Source organism: Kwoniella europaea, chromosome 1 (genome assembly GCF_036810445.1).
Source record: "Kwoniella europaea PYCC6329 chromosome 1, complete sequence".
Classification (NCBI taxonomy): domain Eukaryota; kingdom Fungi; phylum Basidiomycota; class Tremellomycetes; order Tremellales; family Cryptococcaceae; genus Kwoniella; species Kwoniella europaea.
This window is the reverse complement of record NC_089487.1, coordinates 3101486-3126196: the sequence shown is the minus strand read 5'-3', so window position 1 is coordinate 3126196 and position 24711 is coordinate 3101486. Positions and strand designations below refer to the sequence as shown.

Sequence of the window (24711 nt, the reverse complement as noted above, 5' to 3'; positions counted from 1 at the left end):
CTTCGAATTATTTTATGTATGATCAGTATAGGAATAGTAAGGTGATCGTTATCACGTGAAGGAAGTAGTATCAGGTGAGATGATCAATGAGATTCGAGAGTTATTGTTTATAAATCATTATTCATGCATTTTACATACCATGTCCCAAAATTCTCTGCCAATCTAATCTTTTACCAGGCCAGCCCTGTCCACCATCAACGATCAACTTCCTCTCCTGCACTACCCGCAACTCCCTTAGTCTCATTCGCTTGGCTTTCCGTTTAGGATCTTTGGGGTTCACCGGACCGATGGCATCGAGCTCAGCATCTGAAGGTATGACTGAACCGTGGTGTTCGCTAGACGAGTGATGAAGTGGTCGGGGAGTTGCGGTACCAGAAGTGCCAGTCTGTATCAAAGAGTAGAGGTGAGTCCGTAGCAGGATTTGTTGTACGGTTAGAAGGGCTTTAGAAACAGCATGAGGTAAAGGGGGTAAATCCGACTGAGATTCGGGATTATTGAAGTGGGCCAACACCATGGCGGAGAACAGATCACCTACTCCAGAGAAATAACCTCGGATGGTAGGTAAAGCGAATGCCCATGTTTCCAGCTCCTCGTTCTCCCATGTGCTAGCGAAGCAGACGAGTACCTCGTCTTCTGGCTCTCCTACACCTACAGCATCGTACCATGGTGGTATAGGATCAGGTAACAGGCACATGTAGGAGGGCGGTGGAGCGGGTAGATCGAGTTTGGTGACAAGTGAGATTGGGAGCGGTATGGATGAGAAAGCGATATGAGGTAGGGAGTGGGAGGTGTGAAGCTGACGAAGAGCAGTGTGAAGGGTGGCCATAGAAACGATACTAATTCCTGATAATAATCTGAAGGAGAAGACAGGGGAAGGAGGGAGATCAGTGACGACGATATACACGTCAAGCATTCTTTCACTCACTCCACCTCGAACTGATTTGGCGTTATTATACTAGCTATCCTTAGCATATCCTTGTATATCGGCACTACATCTTCCGACACGTAAAGACCAGTACCCATATCCCCCATGACAGCTGCGATAAGGCATCAGCAATGATGGTAAGAGGACGATAGGGTGTAAACTTACGATCCAGTACATATAAGATTTCTGGGTTGACCTCCTTCATCTTCTTTATCTGCTCAGCAACCACTGTAAGAGCTTCGGCACCTGGCACATAGCCTGTCAGTACGCGGTAATGCGACACTAGACCATTCGTAGCGAGACCTTCAAAGATGGCGGTCAGTTGTTCAGGCGTCGTTTTGTGACCATTGGTATAACCGTAACCTGAAGATTTGTTAGCTTCGTAAAGAGTTGATGCATATCTCTGACGTACCAGTATGATTCGAGAACTGCACCGTGTTCACTACATCCACATCATAGCCAAGCGTCTGAAGAGGGAAGGTAGCAGCTCTATTACCTGTAGGACGAGGTCAGCAATGAAACGATAACGGAGCAAACGATGTCACGAACCTACGTATCCCGACACGACGTGAGACTGCACTGACAGCACACGTCCAGGATCTAGAGTAGACATGCTAGGGGAAGCTTATGGAGAACTATGAATACGATGTAGGTGGGTCATAAGTCGAGTGAAGATATGTACGATAAGAGTACAAATTACCTGTTTGACTCATGATGCTACTCCATTTCTCGGTGATAACCGAATAAGGGGAAATTGAGGTATTTAACGATGTGAGAAGTGCATTCTTCCTTGCATTTTGGGTCATTGTACTACAATCAAAATAATATGGAAATGTCTATGCTAGACTATATAATATGCTAAGTGGGAGGGAAATCTGAAACTATCAAGATGCTACGTGTTGAGGCTACATATCCGACAGCCTGTTTACCCATGAGTGTGATGGTATATTTTCCCTTTTTTTCCTTCTTCACCCTACTACGTTCCTCTTCCCCGTGTCTTCGACTATCATCCTCCTTATTGCTTCTTTTCACCTTCAGAAGATGAGGATTCCGATTCCGATGAGGCAGAGTCAGATGAGCTTTCAGAACCTCGAGATTCGGCGTTTCGCTTTTCGTAAACCTAAAAAATATGCTCAGTCAGCAACGACACTACTTTGAAAGATATCGAGGCGGCTCACCTTTTGGAACAAACCAAGAGAAGCTTGTTGAGCGGCGTCTAAAGCAGCCTTGATGTCTTCAGGTTTAACAGTAGCATCACCGGCAGCACCCTTAGCAGAGATCTCTCTAAGCTCTCCAAGGAGTTTCTTAACCTTCTCTCGTTCCTCTTTGTCGAGTTGAGACTCGAATTCGGCCATGGATTTCTCGGTATCAGTGACGAAGCTTTCACCTCGGTTGGCCTCTTCAATGATCTGTCTTCGGGTTTTATCGGCCTCGGCGTATTTCTCGGAGTCAGCAATCATTTGTTCGATTTCAGAGTCGGCAAGACCAGAGGATGAGGCGATGGTCATGGATTGCTCTCGGTTGGTGGCCTTGTCAATGGCAGATACGTTGACGATACCATCCGCATCAATGTCGAAGGAGATCTGGATTTGAGGGACACCTTTGGGGGCGGGAGGGAGACCAGTAAGTTGGAAGTCACCGAGTAGTTTGTTGTCTCGGACCAATTCTCGTTCACCTTGGTATACTTTGACTTGGATGGCGGTTTGTCCATCAGCGGCGGTAGAGAAGGTTTGAGATTTCTTGGTTGGGATAGTGGTGTTTCGGTTGATCAATCGAGTGAAGACACCACCGAGAGTTTCGATACCGAGGGAAAGAGGAGTGACATCAAGAAGGAGGATATCGGTGACGTTACCGGCAAGGACACCGGCTTGGATAGAGGCACCGATAGCAACGGCCTCATCGGGGTTGACACCCTTGCTTGGTTCTCGACCGAAGACAGACTTGACGGTTTCGACGACCTTGGGCATTCGAGACATACCACCAACTAAGATGACTTCGTTGATCTCGGAAGCTTTGACACCAGCATCGCTCAAAGCTTTCTTACATGGTTCAATAGTTCGGTCCACGAGTGGCTTGACGATAGATTCGAATCGAGCTCTGGTCAAGTTCAAGTTGATGTGTTGAGGACCTTCGGCGGTGGCAGTGATGTAAGGAAGGGAAACATCGGTAGCACCGGCACTGGACAACTCAACCTTGGCCTTCTCAGCGGCCTCTCGGATACGTTGAATGGCCATTCGGTCCTTGGAAACGTCGATACCGGTTTCCTTCTTAAATTCAGCAAGGATGTGGTTGACAAGGGCAATATCGAAATCTTCACCACCGAGATGGGTGTCACCGTTGGTGGATTTGACCTCGAAGACTCCCTTTTGCATCTCAAGGATGGAAATATCGAAAGTACCACCTCCTAAATCGTAAACGGCGATAACGGCGGAATCGGATTTATCGAGACCGTAAGCAAGAGCAGCAGCAGTGGGTTCGTTGATGACTCGAAGAACTTCAAGACCAGCGATGGAACCGGCATCTTTGGTAGCTTGTCGTTGAGAATCGTTGAAGTAGGCAGGGACAGTGATAACAGCGTGCTTGACGGGTTTACCGAGGTAGGCGGCAGCGGTATCCTTCATCTTACCAACGACGAAAGCACCGATCTGGGATGGGGAGTATTTCTCGCCTCGAGCCTCAACCCAAGCATCACCGTTGGTGTGAGCAACGATTTTGAAGGGAACGTTGCCAATATCCTTCTGCACTTCAGCATCCTTGAACTTTCGGCCGATCAATCTGATGAAGAGGTCAGCGATGCTTGTCTGGGGAGAGGGAACAAGTTGCTTACCGCTTAGATGCGAAGATGGTGTTTTCACCGTTAACGACAGCTTGTCGTCGAGCTGGTTGACCAACTAATCGTTCTCCATCTGATAGTCGAAACATAAGCGATGATCCAGATGGACGCAGATATACTAATCGACTCACCTTTGGTGAAAGCAACAACGGATGGTGTCGTTCGGGCACCTTCAGCATTCTCTAATACCTTGGGAGCACCACCTTCGAAGATGCTGCACAGTGTGTCAGCGATATGATCAAGTTTGAGTAAGTGGTAGCAAAACTCACGATACACAAGAGTTGGTGGTACCGAGATCGATACTGCAGATGTTCGTCAGTACAGGTTGCTTGTGAATGTAAGTGCGACAACCCACCCAATCACTGGTCCTGATACCTTTCCACTGTTGAATCGTTTCGAGGTAAGAAGGGGAGAAGTGGTTCTCTACAAAAAGTTAGGTGGCAAAGATGACGGATGTCAGTCAAGATCGGACGGGGTGGAGGCGAGTGAAGATCACTTACGGCGACATTTCGCAGAGGAGAGAGGGTCGAGGGTGATCGGAGTGAACGAGCGATTGAGTACATCTTGATGGTCTGGCGATGCTTTTTTGGAGGATGTATGAGAAGGAGAAGGATGAGATTGAGATGGATGTTTTTGTAGAGATGAAAAGTTGAGGATATGGATGTGATGGTTGATTGATCTAGCGAGTTCCACAAAAAACGAAAAAAAACCCATATAACCCATATATGCATCATGAAATCAGAAGATTAGATCCCGTCGGACACATTCGGTATTATGCCACGTGCACCACATAGCAATAGGAATAGCATAATCGCCGAAAGTGGCATGGCGCACAACAGATATATAAGTTACACACATACATGAGATGCTGGCTATGCAATATACAATAATCCACCCCAACCAGACTGTCTACCCTTTAGATGGAATGGCTCTCAACACCAATCACTCGTACCCCTTTCTTACGGGGGATAGCGTCTGTGAGCTGATTACATCCTGTTCAGAGAGATAACGGTCACAGATCAGTTGAAGAACCGATTGCAATTATTCGCATATTAAGCATGACTCACCCCAGACTCGTATTGATTCGATTTCATTACAACCATCCAAAATGTCTTTTATGGTGAAGTCTGTCACTTGCCTACACCATCCCAAGTCCAACTCCTTCAGGTGTTTGCACTGAGCTAATCCTCCCAGACTATCGTTTGATACATCTCTCCAGCCGAGCAGGTTGAGCTTCTCGACCGTGGTTCCAGAATGCGCGAGGAGCGCGTCTAATGAGCTATCTTTTAGATCGTGACCTTTCTCCAAATCGATCCATTCTAAACCTGGTCGGTTTTGTTTCTTCAGCGAAGCAAAGAAAGCTGAGACACCTTCATCGGTGAGTTCGACAACATTTCGAAGGTAAAGACGACGAAGGCGAGGGCAGTGAGCAATAATGGCAGGTAGAATCTCGTCAGTGAGATCGGGGTTGTCTGTAAGATCGAGCGTTTCCAGATTACCACCGATCTTCGATAGAAGAGCGATGACAGCTTCGTCGGTCAATGGGGAACCAGGAGCCGATAGATCAAGGGTTTTGAGCTTTTTAAGTGACTGTAGAGGAGCGAGACAGTCGTCGTTCAGCTGCCCAATCTCAGCCAGTCGGAGTTCAATCAGGTTTGGACAAGATTTGACCAGAACTTCTATCGTTTCAAGGTCGATTCTGGGCGATTGAGTGACGAGTAATCCTTCGAGACGCTTCCCAACCGATTTGAACAAATTCAACCATCCTGCTTTTCGAACCAAGAATGGTCCGAAAAGCTCTACTCTCTTGAGCTGTTTGAGGGATTTGCCCCAGGCTGTGACAGCGTCTGTCGAAAGTTGGCCACATAATTGGAGGTTCAACGATTGGAGCTTCGGGCAAAGTTTCGATATTGTGATGAACGCCTCCGGTGTAAGTCCTGGTTGTTTGTCAGCTTCAGCTCTGAACTACGTGTAGGTCAACTCACGAGTACAGTCATACATGCTTAGGTCCTCTCGATCAGCAGAGTAGAACAGCTGAGCTGTTTCGGCAGTTCTAGCAAATGGTCAGCACATCATCAGATGATTGATTTGGAGAGCGCTCACAATCGACGACTTTTTGAGATGATCTTGCAGACTTTGTCCATATTGATCCCACCAATGTCACCCAACTGTTCTACGTCTTCAATGTATTTGCCGATGATCTGGGTTAATTTAGCCTCGTGAAGCGTAAAATCAGGTTATTGAAGAAACTAAGGATCAGATGGGCTCACTTGTATGCATAGATCACCCAGAGCTGACACTCCCTTCTTTTGCTCATAATGCACGACCTTCGCTCTATCTTCCTTTTTACCTGGCAATTTCTTTTTCTGCGGAGCTTTCTTCACCTTCGCGAAGGGATCGATACCGAGAGCATAGCAGCAGTTCACACATAGATAGGTTGATGGGATAAATGGATGTTCTTTGGTGTAAACGGTCTTGAAAGAAGATGAATAAGAGAGATATCAGCTGAAGTGGTTTATCGTTCGAAAGCGACATACCACCGTGAACCTTTTGGTACATTCACCACAGTCCATGAACGAGCCGACAGGCTTGAGGGGACCCGGTGTAACCTTGGCAGTATCGGCAGTTGCTATTGGAGGTTGTGATTTACGCGGTCGATTAGGAGATGGATCTTCCGCGTCCAGGTCATCTGAATCAACAGAGGCTGCACGAGTCTTCTTTGCATCCGGCTCGTTGTACTCGGAATCGTCGTCAGACTGACGATAACCCAGGATCAGCTAGAGTACAATGGATCCGGTCAGAACGACTCACACCACCACCTCGTTTCCTTTTCTTATTCTCGTTCTGCAATTCAGTGGTTCCGTCACCTGCTTGGCTAGGACCAGCGACTACATTACGAGCAGTCACTGCTCCAGCAGGATCCAGCTGGTCTTGAGGGCTGATCACGGGTTCATCATGAGCAAGTGTGGGTTGATCATCGGTAGGGTTGGCGTTGAGACCGGAGGTGTCTCCCCAAGTGGTGATACGGTGAGATGGCTCGACACCGAGATTCTGAAGAAGCTAAATCAGCAAGAGAATTCATAAGCTCTGACAAGCAGACACTACTTACAGCCAAGAACGAAGTGAGCGCTGAGGAGGGGCCTCGTACTGCTCCTGCTGCTCTACGATTTCTTGACATTGTGCTTGACAGGCTTTGTCGGCTGAGTATATGAACAATGGTATGTGTGGTGGCAAGAGGGTGAAAAAATCCGATGGATGGGAGTGAACAAAGTGGACCTGATCAAGTGGAGGTGGAGTACTAATCTTTGAACAGGTGAGTCAACTTGACGCGACTGCCACAGGCGAGGTGAATTAGGCACACGTCCCGGGTAGGAGAAATGAACAGGCATGCATGGAATGCAATCGTATTCTTCATTGGTTAGGCACATGTATCCAATTCCCTCTCATCTTTGCTTGACGGACGGTAGAGACGAGATGAACCAATCCTTATCCACTTAAATCATCCACTCGGCAGTATCGTCAAAGCTCATATTACCTGAAACCTCGTCTTCCACTCATCTGTATCATCGCTATCCTCCTCCAACATGGCCAGTCATCGTCCAGCTGTTCTCACCGATCAACCTTACACAGACCCCAACCCTCTGCCATCTTCCGTGCCTCATGTTGACGAATTAGGTGTGACGTCTGCCCCATTGAAAAGTGCTTCGTTCTTTATAGGTCAGCACTGCAAGGAAGTCAACGGTGGGTGCAGATGGTACCTCTCTGTACTAAACATAGGCTAGGTACTGACGATCTGTCTGTCACAGAGGACTTCATGCTTTGCAAGCAAGAAAACCGAGATCCGGCTCATTGTTTATCGGAGGGAAGAAAAGTGACGAGGTGTGCGGCTGATGTGTGAGTGACTTGACGTCTTTGTTGACAGGAAGGCAACTGACCATCTAATAGTATTGGCAAAATAAAAGAATCGTGTCTTGCCGAGTTTGATGCTCATTGGCAATGTTTGGAGAAGAACAATCAGGTCAGTGATCTCAACTGAGAGAGTCACCCATATACTCACTTGTTTCTATAGTACTTCCAAGCATGCCGAAAGCCTGAGAAAGCGCTCAACCAATGTGTATTCACGAAATTAGTGAGTCAAACCACTTGCATAGCCTAGCTGACTCTTGCTTCAGAACCTTACCAAAAAAATCCCCGGATCACCAGAAGGTCAACCACAGATTCACGAGAAATCATCACCCATCTTCACTCGAGTGCAAAAATAGAGGCATCATGACATGCAGCATATTATACATTGGATTATGGATATCTACAAGACAAGAAAGTTTTATTCATCATCACGTTCTCCTCTTAATCGCTTCTCGTCTTCTCTCCTCTCAATATCTTCATCCTCACTTCGTCCTCTTTTCTGACGATCTGCTCCCGCACCTTCACCTCGGGGCACATCCGCTCCAGCCATACCAAGTCCACCGACAGCAGCATATGTGTCGAACTGTATCTGAGAACGTAATCTCTCTTGTTCCTGTCTTCTCTTTTCTTCCTCGAGACGTTGATGACCCCATCCACCTGAATGAAACGTTAGCAATGTTGAGCCATTTTCCTGAAAACTCACCTCGTCCACTATCATACTCCTGTCTGAACTCGTCCCGCACCTGACCACCACTTTTCCCTCTTCCAAACTGTCTTCCCTCCTTGTAACCTGGATCTATATCGCATCGAATGACTCGTTCATCTAATTTTGTACCTGAGATATACCTCAAACAGTCCACTGCTTCGGAATGTAGGAAGTATTCTACGAATGCGAAACCACAAGGTGTCCTACCTATATCAGCTTTGTTCTCAAGGTGTTTAACACTCACTTCTGATGCCTGTCAAGTCCCATGATGATTCTACGATGGAGGAGCAATTATCAGCTGACCCGCTGTGGGTGGATGATCTGAGCTCACCTCTTAATTCCTCCTCCTTCGTCTGGTCGTGCGCATGTCGAGAATACTGATGATCATATTAGCTTGATGACACAAACATCTAGAGTGAGGCGACTCACATTCATACATCTGTGCTTCTGTGGTGTAGAAACTTAGATTTCCTACATAAAGTGTACTGGATTGAGCTAGCAGCCGACGTTCCGTCTCTCGGTCAATCTGAAGCGAAAGGGTCATTACTAGGACTTCTGATAAGATTAAGAGTCTGCTCACCTCCGACCTGTTATCCCTGTAGGAGGACGGTTGATCTAAGCAGGTCACCACTTGAGCCATTGTCGATCTGATCTGGTTGAGGGTGCCGGTTGCACTAGACAGAGGATGTTGAACGCAATGTGGTATGTTGATGCAAGAGGTTGAATGATTTTTGTGTATGCTCAGATATTCTACGGTGAGATATCTGGTAAATCCACCGTGGGAAAGTAACACCCGTAACACAACCTAATACGCATCATCATCCACCACCACCACCATCATCGTCGTTGCCATTCTGACCCTTCTAACAACAGTATTCACTATCGTCAGCAGTAGACCAAGGCTTTCTTATTCATAGCGACAAGCATAGATTGATCTCTCCGTCATGTCCGACAACAATGAGCTGAGCGATGCGGATAAGGTAAGCTCAGTGGTGTATTCGATCTATCTTGAGAGTCAACCACTGATATATGACGACAGATCCGTTTGAAGCGACTGGCAAGGCTTGGAACGTCAACACCAACTCAGCAAGATGGGCAAACGAGTGGTCAAGCATCCCCTTCACCTGCTGCTACCCCAACTACCACGCATACGCCCGCGTCTGCTGGATCTCGACTACTGTCCACACCTCAACCAACTACCTCAACCTCTTCTTCTCCTGCGGCTTCTTCGAGCAAGCCAATACAGATCGCGTCCTCTTCCAAGCCTGCAGCAGAACGAAACAGCACCAAAACACCGACTCTCGCTCTTGGTAAGCGCCCCACTTCATCAACACCCACCAGCGAGTCTGTAGGGCCCAGAGTGGTACCTTCAAAAGCATCGAGTCACCTTGCCAGGGTAGATTACAAACAATGGGAAACCAAGAAAGTTGGAGAGGTGTTTTCGGTCACATTGAGCGTGAGTTGACCTCTATCCCGAATTTGCTGACATTCTGCCGATAGAAACAAAAAGCTATTGAGAGTGACTGGAGATTATGCTGGCTGAAAGGGTTGGAAGAGGAGTTGATCGAAGAAAGTGAGTGCCCTCAAATGTGAACAAGCTGACGTGCTAGACCCCTCTCAACCTCTAGAGACCACCATAGACCTATCTGATCGACTCCTTATCGCTCGGCTTTCACTCGACACTGAATCGATGACAAGCTCGTGAGTGTCACCTGAAGCGAACCTGACTGACGATTAGGAATGATCCCGATGCCTTGTCTATAATTGCTGGATTACCACCAGGAGAAACTATTTTTGAGTATTTGACAGGATGCTGGAAACGACTGTACGGAGCAAATCGGGAGTCCAACAAATATGTGAGTCCTGCATGCCAAAGTATCGCTGACAAGACCTAGTCATTCACCAACGATGAGAAGACAACCTGGACAGCGGCTTTTGAGAAGCTGAAGGCTTTGGTAATATCGTATTGTGGTATGACATTGGAGGATCCAACTATGTTCCCTCAGCCGAAAGAGTGAGTCATTTGTACTCGTGTACTATTGCTTACCATACATAGCAAACCTGTCGGACCTGCCGAATTCCTACCGCTTCTTCTTGCCATCGACGTACCATCGAGTACAAATGGCGATCAGTACACATCATCGGCTCAGTCGTCTGCTCCAACTAGGCCTGGAGCTCTATCCGGTGCAGACTTGCTCCCATTCCTCAATGATCTCGCCATTGGCTTCCCTAGCGATACCATGGCCGATGTGATCACCCCTACCCTAAGTTTGTTTTTTCAAGAATGGTATAAGATCACTCCGACACCGGATATCATGGGTGCGGATTGGAGAAGATACCTAGGCGCTGTAGCTTTGCTGGTCCAAGTCAAATCCATTGCTGCTTTGGTGAGTTCCCTCGGCTGAACACCCAAGCTGATTATTAGCTTCCCACACTCCCGATCTGGGTCGCACCAGGAGTCACAGCGCCAAAACTCGAATGGCAGTCTCTTCTGGGTCCACTTACCAGATTAAATGTCTTCCCACGAGAATTCGTAAGCGGATGACTTTGGCTGTTGAAAGGATACTGGACTGACCACGACTGACCAGCCTGAGATCTGGAAGACCTACTTCTCGAATCCTACCGAGCGAAAGAAGGAAGACATAGAGGCCAACAAGAGCAATCTACGATATACCCTAGGCGGTCTGCATGTGAGTCAATCGGAAAGGTAAGTCAAGCGGAGTGCTAACTCTTGACAGGGATCACTTTTCAACATATACAATGCGATTGTTCGCGCTTCCCCGGAGTCAAGGGAGGGTATACTCGATTTCTTCGCTTTGACTATCAAATTGAACGAGAAGCGAGCAGGAATGAGGGTGAGTACATATGGAACGATCTCAGCTGATAATTTAGGTTGATCCTCGAACGGTATCTTCCGATGGATATATGATCAACCTGGCGATGGTGCTCCTCAAGCTCTTCGAACCAGTCATGGACGCTCAGTTCTCAAAGGTATGTCATCTGCCCAAACACAACAGCTAACCTAAGTGTAGATCGATAAAGTCGATCCTGCCTATTACAAAACGTCGAAAAGGGTAGATATAACAGAGGAAACCAAGATAAGAGGAACTAAAGAGGAAGCAGATGAATATTTTGGTGGTTCAATGGAAGGTGAGTTGATCGCTCATACAGTTCAGGCTGACCAGTTAGTCGATACAAAACCAAACTTCATCTCCGACTTATTCTTCCTCACGAATGCTTTCATACATTTGGGCGTTGTCAAGACTATTGGCACGCGAAGCAGGGCTGAGAAGAACATGTCAGAGATTGAGAAGGAGTTGAAGCGGGCTGAAGCTCAAAGATCGTCGTGGGCTGGAGTGAGTGATTGTAATCAAGTTTCATGATGGTATCAACTGACCGTCCGCAGAATCCGGCAATGGAAACACAGGGGGAAGCCGCAATCAAGAAGTTGAAGGTGAGTACATGGGTCAATGACGTAGCTGACAGTTAGGGCGATCTTGCTACACTCCATGCATCCCTTCATGCCTACGATACGCAACTCTTGGATCCGGCAATGATTCGTCTGAACGTTTCCTTCCTTGGATTCCTCATGACATGGCTCATACGTTTGGTCGATCCGTCCCACAAGCATCCCTCTTCTCGTATCTCGTAAGTTTAACCAAGTAAAGGATTCGAACTGATCTTAAGCCTTCCCCTTCCATCCGAGGCACCTCTGGAATTCCGAATGTTACCGGAATACCTCTTCGATAATATTACCGAATACTTCGATTTCCTTGCTAGGTATGTCTCTTATAGCACAAAACCTAGTATTTGCTGACTTTGCGAAAGATATAATCCCGATGCCTTGGACGATGCTGATAAGGACATCGTGATCACTTTCGTGGTCACGTTCCTCTCGCCCAACTACGTCAACAACCCATTCTTAAAGGCCAAGCTTGTTTCGGTGAGTAGGGCTTATCCAAATCTTACGGAATGTTGATCACATATCGTGTCTACAGATACTATCTTACGGTCTTTGGCCCATGGGCTACTGGCGTAAAGGGGCTTTGTTCGATCGACTGAGTGTGCATAGCTTGTCTACCGAATACCTGATGCCCACATTGATCAGGTTCTTCATAGGTGAGTAGTGGGACAGGGGAATAAGGCTGACAGAATTCAGATGTGGAAGCAACGGGTGGACATACTCAATTTTGGGGTGAGCAGTCTCCTTGACTCTCTTTCGAGTATCACTGCTGACAGGAATTCTTCAGACAAATTCAACTTTAGGTATGCTTTCTCCCTTGATTACACGACCTTGGCTAATCTTTGTGCAGACGGGATATTCAGCGTATTTTCAAGTCTATGTGGGAGAATCCTCTTCATCGAGAGGCCTTTGTCAAGTCAAGGCAGTAAGTCATTGACTGTGATGACTGGCAAGATTGTAGCTGATACCTGCTCCAGTGACGACTTCGACCAGTTCATCCGATTCGTTAACATGCTTATGAGTGATACTACCTTCCATCTCGAGGAATCTCTCACCGGAATGGCCAAGATTGCGTCTATCCAGACCCAGCAGGCGAACACTGAAGCATGGGCAGCACTCCCTCAGAACGAAAGGGAAGATCAGGAGAGTCAGCTTCGACAGGCCGAGAGCTCTGCTCCGTTCCATACTCAAATGGGTCTTGAGAATGTCAAGTTGATCAGGGATATCACTGCGACGACCAAGGAGCCATTTGTCACCTCAGAGATTGTTGATCGACTGGCCGCTGTGAGTCATTTTGTTGCGACCGCTGGTACGTATGCTGATACATAGTTTAGTCTCTTGACGAGAATCTTGCTGTTCTCGTTGGACCGAAGATGTCCGAATTGAAGGTCACAAATCCCGAGAAATACTCATTCAAACCGAAAGATTTGCTTGCTGCAATCGCTCAGATCTATCTCAACTTAGGGAATGAACCAGAGTTCATACGAGCGGTAGCCAACGATGGTCGAAGTTATTCCAAGGAGTTGTTCGAGAAGTTCGCACGATTGTTGAAGCACCGAGCTATCATGACTGATGCTGAGGTTGCAGAGGTGGTCAGCTTTACGCAGAAGGTAGAGGATATGAAAGCCACTATCCAGATGGAGGATGAGAGAGAGGTTCCAGATGAGTTCCTTGGTGAGTTGATCTTACGAATAGGCTTGGTGTACAAACGCTAATGCTTGTAATGTATGTCAGACCCCTTGTTATCGACACGTGAGTTTGGTGTCATAATGTATATGACTCTGCTAATTTTTTCCTTAGTGATGAAAGACCCAGTCATCTTGCCTGTATCTCGTGTTGTGATCGACCGAGGTACGATCCGAACTGTCCTGCTTTCCAAGGAAGTGGACCCTTTCAACAATGTACCGTAAGCATCTCCTTATGCTCTCAACCGCCAAGGAGGAAGCTAAATCTTCTTGCAGTCTGAAATACGAGGATTGTATACCTGATACCGAACTCAAAGCCAAGATCGATGCTTGGCTGGCCGAAGGTAATACCCAAAAGGCAGCTGATGTCATGGATGTGGATCAACTGTAGATGATCAGTCTACGAAATAAGAAAGAGAGAAAGCAGAGGAACGAATAAATAACGAGTCTCCCATTGTAATTTACCCTCGAAACATCATACAAAATATCCTGACGTCATGCATATAAATATCATCACCATTTCACCATCCATGCAGAGTTGAACAAAGCATCTATCTATGTCTACATGATACATATTCCCCTATAGACAGCTACCACATCTTGTTACTATCAGTCACAGCAGTTCAACATAGAATACCATGCCCTGGCAAAAGACCTTGTGAGAAGAAAAGCCACCTGAAACTCTCAGTATTCCTACACGAGCTAATGTTCGCTCTATAGTACCCTCCCTGCCCATACCAAGGGTATGCACCTTGTTTGTACAGCCGACTTCCGCTGTACTGGATACCAAGCTAATGCAGTGATAGGTGACCAGTCATGTCGTCAAGGAATGCGAAGAGGGCTTGAAGGGTGTCGATATCGGTATCTTCACCTTACACTGTCTGCACACTTCTGCCGGATTGACGGTGAGTGGAAACACGATTTTGGAGCGCAGGAAGATAGACAAATAGCTTATATCTTGGTGTCAATTTAGATTAACGAGAATTGTGATCCGTAAGTGCTCTAGTCTAATATACAATGAGAGATTTAGCTTACACACCAAGGTTGATAGCACTGTACGAACAGGTGAGCTAGACTCTGGGTCTTGAATGAAATAGCTGATTCATTCGTTAGATATGGATATGGCGATGGACACTATCGTTCCCGAGTCATTACCTTGGGAACATACGGATGAAGGACCCGAGTGAGTCGATGTGTATCATACATGGAGTAGAAAGTGTCAACTGAATATCGTAAACAGCGACTCGGTATCTCATTTGAAAACGTCTTTGATCGGCAACTCGATCACTCTCCCTATCTCCAAAGGTAAACTCGTCTTTGGTACATGGCAAGGAATCTATCTCGCAGAGTTCAGGCATAGCGGAGCAGGATGGGGTGGAAGAGGACAGGGAAGAAAGGTCATTGCGACTATCTTGTGAGTATGGTATTTACATGTCCATAATGATCAGGGCTGATCGATTGATTCTCAGACCTTGAGTAGGATCATGAATATAGACATATGCATTATGATAGTGAACCGGTAAACTGCACTACGGACCAACCTTTACCATCCCAAAACTTATCAATCACTTTGATATCGGCTCTCTCATCCACGTCATGATCTTTCATCTCTTCTTGCAGCAACATCGCCGTAGCCTTTTTCTTAACCTGCACCCTCATTCCTGCTGCTAGAACATCTACTACAGCCAGGCTTGCGTTGAGGCCATACACCATGGTAGCAGCGTAGAAGAAGTTGGCGTTACCGGTACCGGTGAGAAGCCATAGGGAGTGCAGGAGAGGCAGAAGGATAGATGTGTATAAGTGGACAGTGAGAGTGAACAAGGGGTGTCGAAGATCTGCCAACTTTTTGTTAGAAATGGTAGCTAGCATCGCGAGAGGAGCGAGTTACTCACTAGCAACCACTTCGGGGAAACAACCTAAAAATCCAGCCCACAATGCCATATCCCCCAACGTCGGATAACTCTTCCAAGTTCCTATAATACCAACTAAGACCAAGGTAGCGAATAGAGGGTCGTCCGACAGTCGCAGACATATGGGAGCAACGTAAATGAGATGGTGAAGCTGTTCGATCGAGCTCAGCATTTGTAGATATATCAACCGCTCTACTCACCTGAAATACGCCAAGGAAGAAAGTCCTGAAATGATCAAACATCTCGGTGAAAAAGTACCACCACATTCCGACGTTGGGTGTCAGATCTGTGACGTTGATACTATGAATGACATACGTGAGCTGAGGTATCCCATGGGCAGTATTTATACACTTACATGACCCCCCAAGTCTGTCTTATCCAACTAGAATCAGCCATGAAAAAGTTGACTCCGACAAGAGCAGCGAAGCTTGATATATATGTGATGACATTGGTTAGAGTCGATGACCCTTGCTGATATTTTGTGTTCTGCTTTAAGATCATAAGGAGAGGAGGAAGCAGAAGTAATGGATATAACGATGTATGTGTTGCAAGAGCTAACAGGAGAGTCGCAGGTAAGGCTTGGCCTGAGAGATAGTAATGTTTGTCAGACCAGATCGTTTGAGCATTGTCCTCCGACCCACCATCAGTAGCGAAATGCAGAGAACCGAGAAGTACAGCATTATCCAGCGACGTCGTGGATCTTGCCAAGCATGAGAGCAGAGTATAAGGATTGAACAAGAACCTATATCCCAGGTTAGCCAGTTGTTTGTAGTATAAAGAGATAGCGCTCACAATGCAGATATCAGACATTCTCTTGTTCCATCTGACAGTCCACGTCTAGCTCGCCATATACCAATCAAAGCTATACTGCTCGCCAGATCTGCCAGAGACCATAGTATCGTAGTGAGAAAGTAGGACGAGGCGGGTACGATGTAGGTGAAGAAAGCGAGGTAGATAGGGGACTGTTACAGGGCTGTGAGATTGGGTGTGAATGGCCATAAATATGTCGAAAAGTCAACTTACGTGGTAAAATACCCCTCCGTCATATGGATTAGTCCCTCGTTCGTATATATACACTCCCTCTTTCACTATGATAATCCGGTCAGCACACAGTCTGCTTTGTGTGTTTGCTCACGCACGGCTTCGTATCGATGTCAATGGGGTGGACAACTCGGGCCTTCGTTCCAACGTATGACAAAGCGATGAAGCTCCAAGAAAGAGAGCTACACGCAGGGCGAACCCGAAGAGGATGACAGTACGGTAGGACTGAAGTTTGGTCCATATCCCATTCCTGTCTATCATATCGTCGTCGAATCGGAGCTGGGGTCTATGATGACATTAGGAAATAACAAAGTGAAACTACTATATGCTCAAAGAAACAAACATATGACGCGACAACAACTGAAGCCATCGCTTTACCCGAAATAATCTAATCTAAATTTCGAAATCAACGTTGTCAATCTTTTTTCCCTGCCATCGAACAGCACAATTAGAATGATATAGCTCATGCTCAGCATCCTCCGGCGATCCATCATGTCGACCTCTCCTGCCGCCAAGCAAAGACCTGTCGTCGCTGTCATAGGCACGACCGGAGTTGGTAAATCCAACTTGGCCGTCGCTTTAGCTCAATCCTTGCAACCACCCAATACTCCGTCAACAGGCAATACTACTTCATCGACGTCGAGTCTAAGATACCCAGCTGTCGTTCTTTCAGCCGATTCTATGCAATTGTACAAGGGTCTTGATGTGATAACGAACAAAGTGACCAAAGAGGAGATGGGTGGAGTGGAACATTGGGGTTTGGATATGGTATCCCCTGGTGAAGGAGGTAGTTGGGAGGTGGGCAAATGGTGCAACGAAGCGGATAATAAAGTGAGCAGACACTCTAACCTTCGCCATGCTTGAACGAATGAGAGTATGGAAGCTTATTAATACTACTGGTAGTAGATAGCTACTCTACCTGGAGATACGTTACCTATCATATGCGGTGGAACACATTATTTCATTCAACATTTTCTCTTCCCTCCCCCCGAATTATCTTTCGATAGACCTCCATCCTCAAAAGGCAAGTCACCGATGAACGACCTTCGGTGGACACCACCTGGGCCTCGTCCATCGACACCAGAGAACCTCGACACAGAACAGATCCAGTTATTGGATTCATTCTGGACACCTACGCCAAAATGGCCTTCAAGCGTCCTTCCTGACGGCATCGAGACTTCATCTGAGCCCTCTTGCTCCCGATCCAGCAGACCGACTGTGACTGAAGATGCCCAGCTACTGGCACTGCATCAGCTACTGTGTGCGTTGGACCCGAAGGAGGGAGGAAGATGGCATTGGCGTGATGGCAGGAAGGTCAGACGCGGTCTTGAAAGATGGTGGGAACGCGGAGGTCCAATAGAGGCCCCTGAACCCTTGAATGAGAAGCTGAAGGAAGGAGTGAGTCCTCAAGGGAGGAAGGCAAGGTGAGTTCATGACCTCTATCTGGTGTGTCGCACAGGCGGCTGATTCATACCCCAGATTCCGTACATTGATCTTCTGGGTTTACGAGCCGCTTGAGTACCTGCGACCTCGTCTGGATAAACGGGTAGACAAAATGGTCGAGGTCAGTGAACGAAATATACTACTCAGTATCGTTATTATGTGCTGACTGATTAGAATGCAATAGAACGGACTGCTGAGAGAGATAGTGGAACTGAGGGACATTGCAAAACGGATGTATGGGACAACAGAAGCTACCGATCATACCGAAGGGATATTCCAATCGATTGGTAAGTTCATATTTCCCCATATGCGAAAGTGGAGATGCCACAATTGACCGGAACCTCAACAGGATATAAGGAATTTGCATCACTGTCTTTACCTCAGTCGAACCCAACAACAGATCCAGCATACGCCCCCGCTCTGGAACGGACAAAGTTGTCGACGCATCAGTATGCCAAATCTCAGCTAAAGTGGATAAAGAAGCAACTGCTACCCGCTGTAAAAGAAGCAAGATCGTTAGGTGGAGAAGTAGAGGTGTATGTTGTCAATGGTGGAGAAAAGGGTGTTGATCCAGCTCTGAAGGTCTTGAAGGGTGAGTATTTGAACATAACATGTCGAGTAACAAGCCAAGTCATCTGTAGCTGAAATCCATTCTGACTTTGATTCAGCTTTCATGGCAGGAGAGGCGCTACCCAAAGCCGAAGATGTCGGTCATCCAGACACCTCATCTCTTTTAGAAATTCTGGACGATCTGAGCGAAAGCAAAGTGCCTGATACAGCTGAGTAGGTCCCTTCTCGTATCCTTCTTATCGGTTCATGATCTAACTGATTTTACGATTTAGGCGACAAGATCTGAATGCCCGAAAAGATTGCGAAGCTTGCTCCTCACCTGGTCGTCCGTATTCATTGAGTCTGAAAGAGTGGGGTGCTCACGTCAAATCAAGATTCCATAAACGGTACGTTTGGTTTTGTTGGTTGTGTAAATTTGGAGCACGACTGATCGAATGGGTGCAACAGAAATGCCAACCCAGTCAAGAGAAACAAAGAAGAATGGATAGCTCAGCAGCGAGCTTTAGGAGAAGCCAAGCGTGCCGAGAGGGATCGTCTGAAGGAGGAGCTATCTGCGCTCAACCAGCAGCAGCAGCAGCAACAGGAGTGAATTTGTGACATCCATTATGCACGACCATGATTTGGTGCCACTTGAGATTTTGTTGGGATGATCGTACCTGAATAACAGCAACTAACTCCGATTTGCTCCGGTAATAATGCTGAGTTTGCCACGTGGCATCCACCTTTTCGGCTTCAGCGAATAGCAGTCTGAGAATACCAAATACAATTAACAGCTACTCTCAATCCATCTCATCTGAGCATCATCATCTCATTCATCATCGTCGGCGTCCCTACTCACTACTCAGATCACTTCAGCAGCCAGTAGCCATGTCCACCTCGTTAGTACGACAAAGCCTCTTCCGAGCGGTGGCCAAGCGTGAGTTTGGGTGTCAGACTTGGGACGTGTTTGCAAAGATTGGAAGATCGCTGATCTGAGTCGACCTATGTAGCCTCGATGCTTCGAGCTTCCGCTCCTGGCTTGATGCTTGCTCAACGAAGGTCAGTCGCAAGTCACTCTTATGGGAATGAAGGATAGTGGTATGCGTAGGATGTGGAGGAGTAGGATGGGTACGGAGGATATGGCTCTCAGATCGATAGATTTCGGATAGAAGAAGATCACAGAGGATTGTGGCTTTGCAGTCGTGTAAGTGTGTAAAATGAGCTGACTTGCATACTGTCACCCTCGCAGATTCGTCTCCACTGAGAACATGACCCCAGCGGAAAGTATCTCATATCTTAACGCTCAGCGACAACATCGACCAAACTCCCCTCACGCTCAAATCTACCAACCTCAAGTATGTTATGTCGCTTCGTATCTCTGGACTCACGAGATGGAAAACTGATCATCCCTGTCATGCTATAGATCACATGGATCCTCTCAATTGCCAATCGAGTTACCGGTGTCGCCCTCTCAGGAGCTCTCTACGCCGGAGCTCTTGCATACCTCCTCCACCCCGTCTTCCCAGTCATTGACTCTGCTCACCTTATCTCCATTGTCGCCGACCTCCCAACATGGGTCAAAGGTGGTCTTAAATTCCTCTTCGCCGTGCCATTCACTTTCCACACCTTCAATGGTATTCGACACCTGTCATGGGATATTGGAAAGGGTGAGTGTCTCATCCTAGTCTCGGTATTTTGCGAAACGTAAAAGGTCCGCTTCGTAGGAAGCAGAAATGGGTAGAGTCATTGTACGTCAACAGGTTACGTAGCTGACACCGTTGTATCGTCTTAGGTCTCACTATCAAGGGCGTTTACGCTACCGGTTACACAGTTATGGCTGCTACTGCGATCTCAAGTATCTACCTCGCTTTCTTTGTATAAGTCGTTGCTAGTCAAGGAGTGTGTATAGGTGAATCAGGAGGCATACTCAAAGGTGAAGATGATAGTGATCATTTTGGTTCTTTCGATATATTTGTTAGCGCACAGCGTACTACACGTCAAGTGATGTATTCGTATGATTTTTACGTCGTTGCATAAAAATGCACCATAGAAGTACAACAAATACAACAAGAATTATCTAAACCAAGCTCCAACACCCACTCCTGGTCCATCACCACCTTCAGCCGCATGCCACCATCCTTCAGGTATCAGGACAGATTCTCCTGCTTTCAGCTCGACGGCACATGCTCCATCCAAAGCGAAAGCTTGTTTCAATTGATTCTGGCATGTCTCCAGGATGTCTCGAGGTAGATCGGCGAGGTCATTAATATCGTTTGTAGCTGAAAATATACGTGATACGGGGAGAGGTATCTGTGAGGTGTTGGTATGTCTGGCAAGATTTGATGGCGAGAGATGTTGTGCAGCTTCTGGAGGTAACACGTGAAACGTCTTAATACCCGCGACTAGGATATGATCTATCAGTGACGCTCATACTAGCTTGCACATGACTGCTACACCTACTCTGAGAGTAAATCCCCACGTAGGGATCTTTATGGAAAGGCGTGAAGCTCTTCTCGGGACCAATCCATACTGTCCTTCGATACAGACTCTTCTCGTTGCCTATATAGAAATGAGGTAAAGATGGTACCGCCTCAGCCAGTTTTGGTGATCCATCCAAGAGATCAGATTGAGCTAGATAAGCTGAAGGTAACTGAGATTTGGGTATAGCAGAAGGTATCTGATCGAAGATGAATGCGTCCAGGAACATGCCTACCCTTGCAAGTATTAGCTATAACGTTTCGGCGTCCTCGATTGAAAACATGAAGCAGCGTACCGAAACCCATGTTGACTCTCTGCCAATCAGGATGCAGATATCCTCTTCCCTTCTTACCCAGCTCGATCTCTACCGACTTGTCCTCTCCTACTGCATCTCGCATACCACGCAATTGATCGGATAATCGCCATTGGGTAAGCGCAGGCCAGGAGGAGACCAACCCTGTAAGGTGAAGAGGAAACGCTTTGGGACCCAGCAAGTAATCATGCAGCTGAGTTGGCGTTATCGATGAGATCGACCTTGCCGTCTTGATCAATGAGCCGCCCATACTCGGGTCTATCAGAGGTGAAGCAGTAAGACAGAGATGGTAATGATCAAGAAATCGAAGATGATGTGGAGTGGAGGTCGATCAATTTTTTTTTTTGTTTACAACAATTCAGACGATCAACATATGAGTGATCTCATATCCACAACTTATTGATTCGTTGAGCATACTCTGACATACAACAACCTTATCAGTAGAGTTATCCGGCCCATACGATAACCAATATGTCATCCACGCCGACCACTCGAGAAAAGCTGGATGTCGAATCGTCTCAGGCGAGAGAAGCCCGGCTAGGTGAGTAGCCCATTAATTTGCATCAAATCAGCGGTGTATTCAGACTCACTGATATACCGTGCTTCTGTCAGGCAATCTGCTCTCTAGTATATCTTCACCATCTTCAGACTCACCGAAAGGCACATCTTTGCCAAGCCCACCCAACCCTATCCCAAATAGGCCTTCGGCGGTGCCGGAGAGTGATGGTAAGTTGGTCTCATCACAAGGATCAATTATGCAACGTGTCATGGAGCTGATCATGTCTTCTGCAACAGTATTAGCTCGAGCGAGAGCCTTCCTTCCGATGTTGCAGGCATCGAACCAAGAATTACTGGCAGCAGCAGCTCAGAATCCTGATTCGGTCAATATCGAAAAGATCAATGGAGGAAATGCGATAGCTATGGTATGTGGTGTTTCCGTGTTTACCCTTGCGGTTGGGTGTTCAGTAGAACTCATGTTGGATTCATCGCAGGACCTGGGACTAGGTGTCTTTGATGCGCCATCAGATTCGAAAAGTGATTTAGGACCGGTGATAGATAGTGAACCACCTGCTAAATTGGCAGCTCAGGGGCAGCAAAATGCTGAAGAATCGGAAGAGAGCGATGTGACCTCTTCTTCCGATAGCAGTAATGAGAGTAGTGAAGAGGAAAGTGAAGAAGAGGAAAGCAGCGCATCTGACAACCCGGATCATTCAAGTTGAATATAATTAGAAAGGGATAAATAATGTTGTTCAATGTAAGATAATACCATTTATGACGATTATGACATATAATGCCAAAAAGCTTTTTCTCCATTCCCCTACAATATCATCCTGGGCTGACCGAGTAGTTATCAGCGGCTACTGAAAATACAAAGCATTACAATCCGACAATCCGTTGAAATGAGGATGTGGCTTGTTGATGGATGGCAGTTACTCATGATGAGCAAAGAGAGATGCAAGCGCGACCAAGCGATACTCCCTAACCAAAGCTGACGACGGCAGAAGAATATATTTCGTACCATTGAAGTATCATTAATTACCAAAAAGAAATCCTTTGAGTAAACAGCCAGATTATGATTATGCTATTATTACCCATGCTATAGACGGTATTCCCTGTCAAGATGTATCTTCCTGCCCTGGGATATACCAAACAAGTTGTCGAGGAAGAAGAAAGGTGCACAGACATGTGCATATATGCCAAGTCCTTTTTCCACTTTGCATCTTCTCTTTCTTCTTTCTTCTTTCTTCTTTCTTCTTCCCGATTCCCGTCTTCGACTTCGTCAAGAGCTTGTGCAAATCACATTCAACTCTGAATATTCTCTGATCATCACAAAGAGGATAGAAATAAATTGACCATCATGGCGTAAGTCGCAGATGACCACATTTTCTTCCTTTCTTCCTTTCTTCCTTCCTTCCCATCACGGTGGCAACAAGCTGACGAATTCGTGATACTAGACCCACGAAACGATCAAGATCCCCATCACCATCCCGAGCAATTGAACGCAACAAACCTAAAAACAAGTTCCCTATGATCGCAAATGCTGAGTATGAAACTACCACGCGTGAATTCTCAACCTCAACGATACCCGCATATACAGAACTTGAAATGCTCTCTCTCCTCCTCCCCAGACCAGGAGGAACACCCAACCCAGAGCACTCATCCTTGGGAAGTGATTCGGGAATCAAAAGAAACGAGGGTGTCCCTTCTCCTCATAGACGCTCCACCTCCTATGCTCGACAAGTGCAGCGACGAAAACCCGTTCGGCTTGCAAATCCTTACTCTTCCTTCTCCCCGAAGCAGATTAATGAAGCAATGTTCACGACCGTACCGAAGGACGAGGGTGAAAGAGGAAGTAATAATGCTAAAGGGAAGGGAACGGAGGAGATGAAGCAGGTAGAAGGGTCAAAGAAACATGGTCAAGAGGGAATCACTACTCCTCAAGGTACTCGAACGCCTTCTAGCTCCTCCCCAAATCACCTCATCCTGCCTTTTGACACTCCTCTCAAAACGACCGATGCTCAAACCAAAACCAAGACTTCCACCTTGCCAGACGAAGATGATATGACCGTCTGGCAGCAGAGATTTGTCAATCTCTCTAGGGCTACTCATGAAGATCGAGATATCGACACTTCCTTCCTAACGCTAGATCACAAGCTCAAAGTACGAGACTACCGAGCAGCTCAAGTGAGTGGTAATGGCGGGTCAGCAGCTGCTGTCGAAGCTCCTGAAGGTGCTGAAGTTGAGGGAAAAGGGAGTACAGCTCTGAAAACTCAGGAGCAGGTTGACGGAGCGGAACATGATGAAACAGAATCCACGGGTGCAGAAGAAGTAATATCAACAACAGAAAAAGACAATGGCGATGAAGAGGTGGTTATTGAAGTCCAGATTCGTAGAGATGTAAGATCAAAGATCGTCTTAGACTTGTCGGCGATGGAAGCTAGGCGGGTCAAGGTCAAAGTGAAGGGTAGCGGATAAACACAAAACGTAAGTTGTCTCTGCATTCTATATACAATTGACCTATTCGTTCATTGATTATTTGCAGCTATTAGGTTTAGTTGATTCAGTAGAAAATCTGAGTGGCAAGAAGAAGAGGTGCTGAAAAGTTCATACAATTTCGATCTGGAGAACATCAATCACAAAGAGAAATACGTGTATGGTGATTGTGTGATTTGTATATGTATATAGATTCAGCGAGAAGCCTCGAAAGGATAAAAAACTGAAAAGAATATGTCCATACATGTATCTTATGTGTATGATACCTCTTCACTTTCCAGTTTAGTCACTAGCTTCAGTCGTGTCACGAGCTCACGATGTCACCTTGCGAATTGAACTTTGAGTGTCAGTACGATTGCGGATTAGGATGATACATAGCGAGTATAGGGTGAAAGTGGGTATAATTGATGACTTTAATCTTACAACCTATGAACAACATCCTATCTATATAAAGACAAAGGTATA

The 24711-nt window shown here is 46.6% G+C and overlaps 14 protein-coding genes across 14 annotated transcripts; 8 read left to right on the top strand and 6 right to left on the bottom strand.

Annotated features, from left to right (window-relative positions):
* Positions 1–130: 130 nt before the first annotated feature.
* Positions 131–1538, bottom strand: V865_001181 (pyridoxal kinase; the record flags this gene model as incomplete). The annotated part of the gene is made up of 5 exons (XM_066225004.1): positions 131–854; positions 926–1037; positions 1091–1288; positions 1338–1421; positions 1475–1538. 5 exons carry the CDS (start codon positions 1536–1538, stop codon positions 131–133), a joined length of 1182 nt encoding a protein of 393 aa, XP_066081101.1.
* A 402-nt stretch (positions 1539–1940) lies between these two features.
* Positions 1941–4321, bottom strand: V865_001180 (chaperone DnaK; the record flags this gene model as incomplete). Its single annotated transcript, XM_066225003.1, has 7 exons — positions 1941–2045; positions 2104–3700; positions 3753–3831; positions 3890–3972; positions 4028–4060; positions 4114–4181; positions 4259–4321. 7 exons carry the CDS (start codon positions 4319–4321, stop codon positions 1941–1943), a joined length of 2028 nt encoding a protein of 675 aa, XP_066081100.1.
* Positions 4322–4674: 353 nt separating this feature from the next.
* Positions 4675–6936, bottom strand: V865_001179 (uncharacterized protein; the record flags this gene model as incomplete). Its single annotated transcript, XM_066225002.1, has 8 exons — positions 4675–4751; positions 4826–5695; positions 5744–5811; positions 5862–5959; positions 6029–6232; positions 6296–6514; positions 6570–6809; positions 6868–6936. 8 exons carry the CDS (start codon positions 6934–6936, stop codon positions 4675–4677), a joined length of 1845 nt encoding a protein of 614 aa, XP_066081099.1.
* Positions 6937–7342: 406 nt separating this feature from the next.
* Positions 7343–8020, top strand: V865_001178 (uncharacterized protein; the record flags this gene model as incomplete). Its single annotated transcript, XM_066225001.1, has 5 exons — positions 7343–7499; positions 7565–7652; positions 7704–7776; positions 7828–7887; positions 7931–8020. The coding sequence occupies 5 exons, from the start codon at positions 7343–7345 to the stop codon at positions 8018–8020; spliced, it is 468 nt and encodes a 155-aa protein (XP_066081098.1).
* A 62-nt stretch (positions 8021–8082) lies between these two features.
* On the bottom strand, positions 8083–9010 carry V865_001177 (uncharacterized protein; the record flags this gene model as incomplete). Its single annotated transcript, XM_066225000.1, has 7 exons — positions 8083–8321; positions 8368–8460; positions 8525–8547; positions 8615–8644; positions 8702–8747; positions 8800–8896; positions 8951–9010. The coding sequence occupies 7 exons, from the start codon at positions 9008–9010 to the stop codon at positions 8083–8085; spliced, it is 588 nt and encodes a 195-aa protein (XP_066081097.1).
* Positions 9011–9314: 304 nt separating this feature from the next.
* On the top strand, positions 9315–11860 carry V865_001176 (uncharacterized protein; the record flags this gene model as incomplete). Its single annotated transcript, XM_066224999.1, has 12 exons — positions 9315–9350; positions 9410–9826; positions 9871–9943; positions 9999–10071; positions 10180–10226; positions 10300–10384; positions 10427–10757; positions 10856–10903; positions 10959–11060; positions 11109–11225; positions 11403–11726; positions 11777–11860. The coding sequence occupies 12 exons, from the start codon at positions 9315–9317 to the stop codon at positions 11858–11860; spliced, it is 1737 nt and encodes a 578-aa protein (XP_066081096.1).
* Positions 11861–12094: 234 nt separating this feature from the next.
* Positions 12095–13909, top strand: V865_001175 (uncharacterized protein; the record flags this gene model as incomplete). The annotated part of the gene is made up of 11 exons (XM_066224998.1): positions 12095–12150; positions 12199–12313; positions 12369–12489; positions 12539–12565; positions 12621–12636; positions 12684–12758; positions 12811–13117; positions 13168–13507; positions 13568–13585; positions 13634–13739; positions 13795–13909. 11 exons carry the CDS (start codon positions 12095–12097, stop codon positions 13907–13909), a joined length of 1296 nt encoding a protein of 431 aa, XP_066081095.1.
* A 724-nt stretch (positions 13910–14633) lies between these two features.
* V865_001174 (secondary thiamine-phosphate synthase enzyme) lies at positions 14634–14936 on the top strand (the record flags this gene model as incomplete). Its single annotated transcript, XM_066224997.1, has 2 exons — positions 14634–14701; positions 14759–14936. 2 exons carry the CDS (start codon positions 14634–14636, stop codon positions 14934–14936), a joined length of 246 nt encoding a protein of 81 aa, XP_066081094.1.
* Positions 14937–15021: 85 nt separating this feature from the next.
* V865_001173 (uncharacterized protein) lies at positions 15022–16730 on the bottom strand (the record flags this gene model as incomplete). The annotated part of the gene is made up of 8 exons (XM_066224996.1): positions 15022–15353; positions 15411–15579; positions 15629–15728; positions 15784–16012; positions 16070–16170; positions 16221–16390; positions 16452–16516; positions 16568–16730. 8 exons carry the CDS (start codon positions 16728–16730, stop codon positions 15022–15024), a joined length of 1329 nt encoding a protein of 442 aa, XP_066081093.1.
* Positions 16731–16961: 231 nt separating this feature from the next.
* Positions 16962–19071, top strand: V865_001172 (uncharacterized protein; the record flags this gene model as incomplete). Its single annotated transcript, XM_066224995.1, has 8 exons — positions 16962–17300; positions 17376–17893; positions 17949–18033; positions 18097–18199; positions 18262–18504; positions 18581–18695; positions 18755–18868; positions 18930–19071. 8 exons carry the CDS (start codon positions 16962–16964, stop codon positions 19069–19071), a joined length of 1659 nt encoding a protein of 552 aa, XP_066081092.1.
* A 278-nt stretch (positions 19072–19349) lies between these two features.
* On the top strand, positions 19350–20342 carry V865_001171 (succinate dehydrogenase, cytochrome b556 subunit; the record flags this gene model as incomplete). Its single annotated transcript, XM_066224994.1, has 5 exons — positions 19350–19398; positions 19472–19520; positions 19711–19816; positions 19885–20128; positions 20254–20342. The coding sequence occupies 5 exons, from the start codon at positions 19350–19352 to the stop codon at positions 20340–20342; spliced, it is 537 nt and encodes a 178-aa protein (XP_066081091.1).
* A 192-nt stretch (positions 20343–20534) lies between these two features.
* Positions 20535–21502, bottom strand: V865_001170 (uncharacterized protein; the record flags this gene model as incomplete). Its single annotated transcript, XM_066224993.1, has 3 exons — positions 20535–20863; positions 20922–21170; positions 21235–21502. The coding sequence occupies 3 exons, from the start codon at positions 21500–21502 to the stop codon at positions 20535–20537; spliced, it is 846 nt and encodes a 281-aa protein (XP_066081090.1).
* Positions 21503–21723: 221 nt separating this feature from the next.
* Positions 21724–22472, top strand: V865_001169 (uncharacterized protein; the record flags this gene model as incomplete). The annotated part of the gene is made up of 4 exons (XM_066224992.1): positions 21724–21793; positions 21865–21978; positions 22048–22175; positions 22245–22472. 4 exons carry the CDS (start codon positions 21724–21726, stop codon positions 22470–22472), a joined length of 540 nt encoding a protein of 179 aa, XP_066081089.1.
* Positions 22473–23110: 638 nt separating this feature from the next.
* On the top strand, positions 23111–24228 carry V865_001168 (uncharacterized protein; the record flags this gene model as incomplete). The annotated part of the gene is made up of 2 exons (XM_066224991.1): positions 23111–23115; positions 23208–24228. The coding sequence occupies 2 exons, from the start codon at positions 23111–23113 to the stop codon at positions 24226–24228; spliced, it is 1026 nt and encodes a 341-aa protein (XP_066081088.1).
* Between the last annotated feature and the right edge of the window lie 483 nt (positions 24229–24711).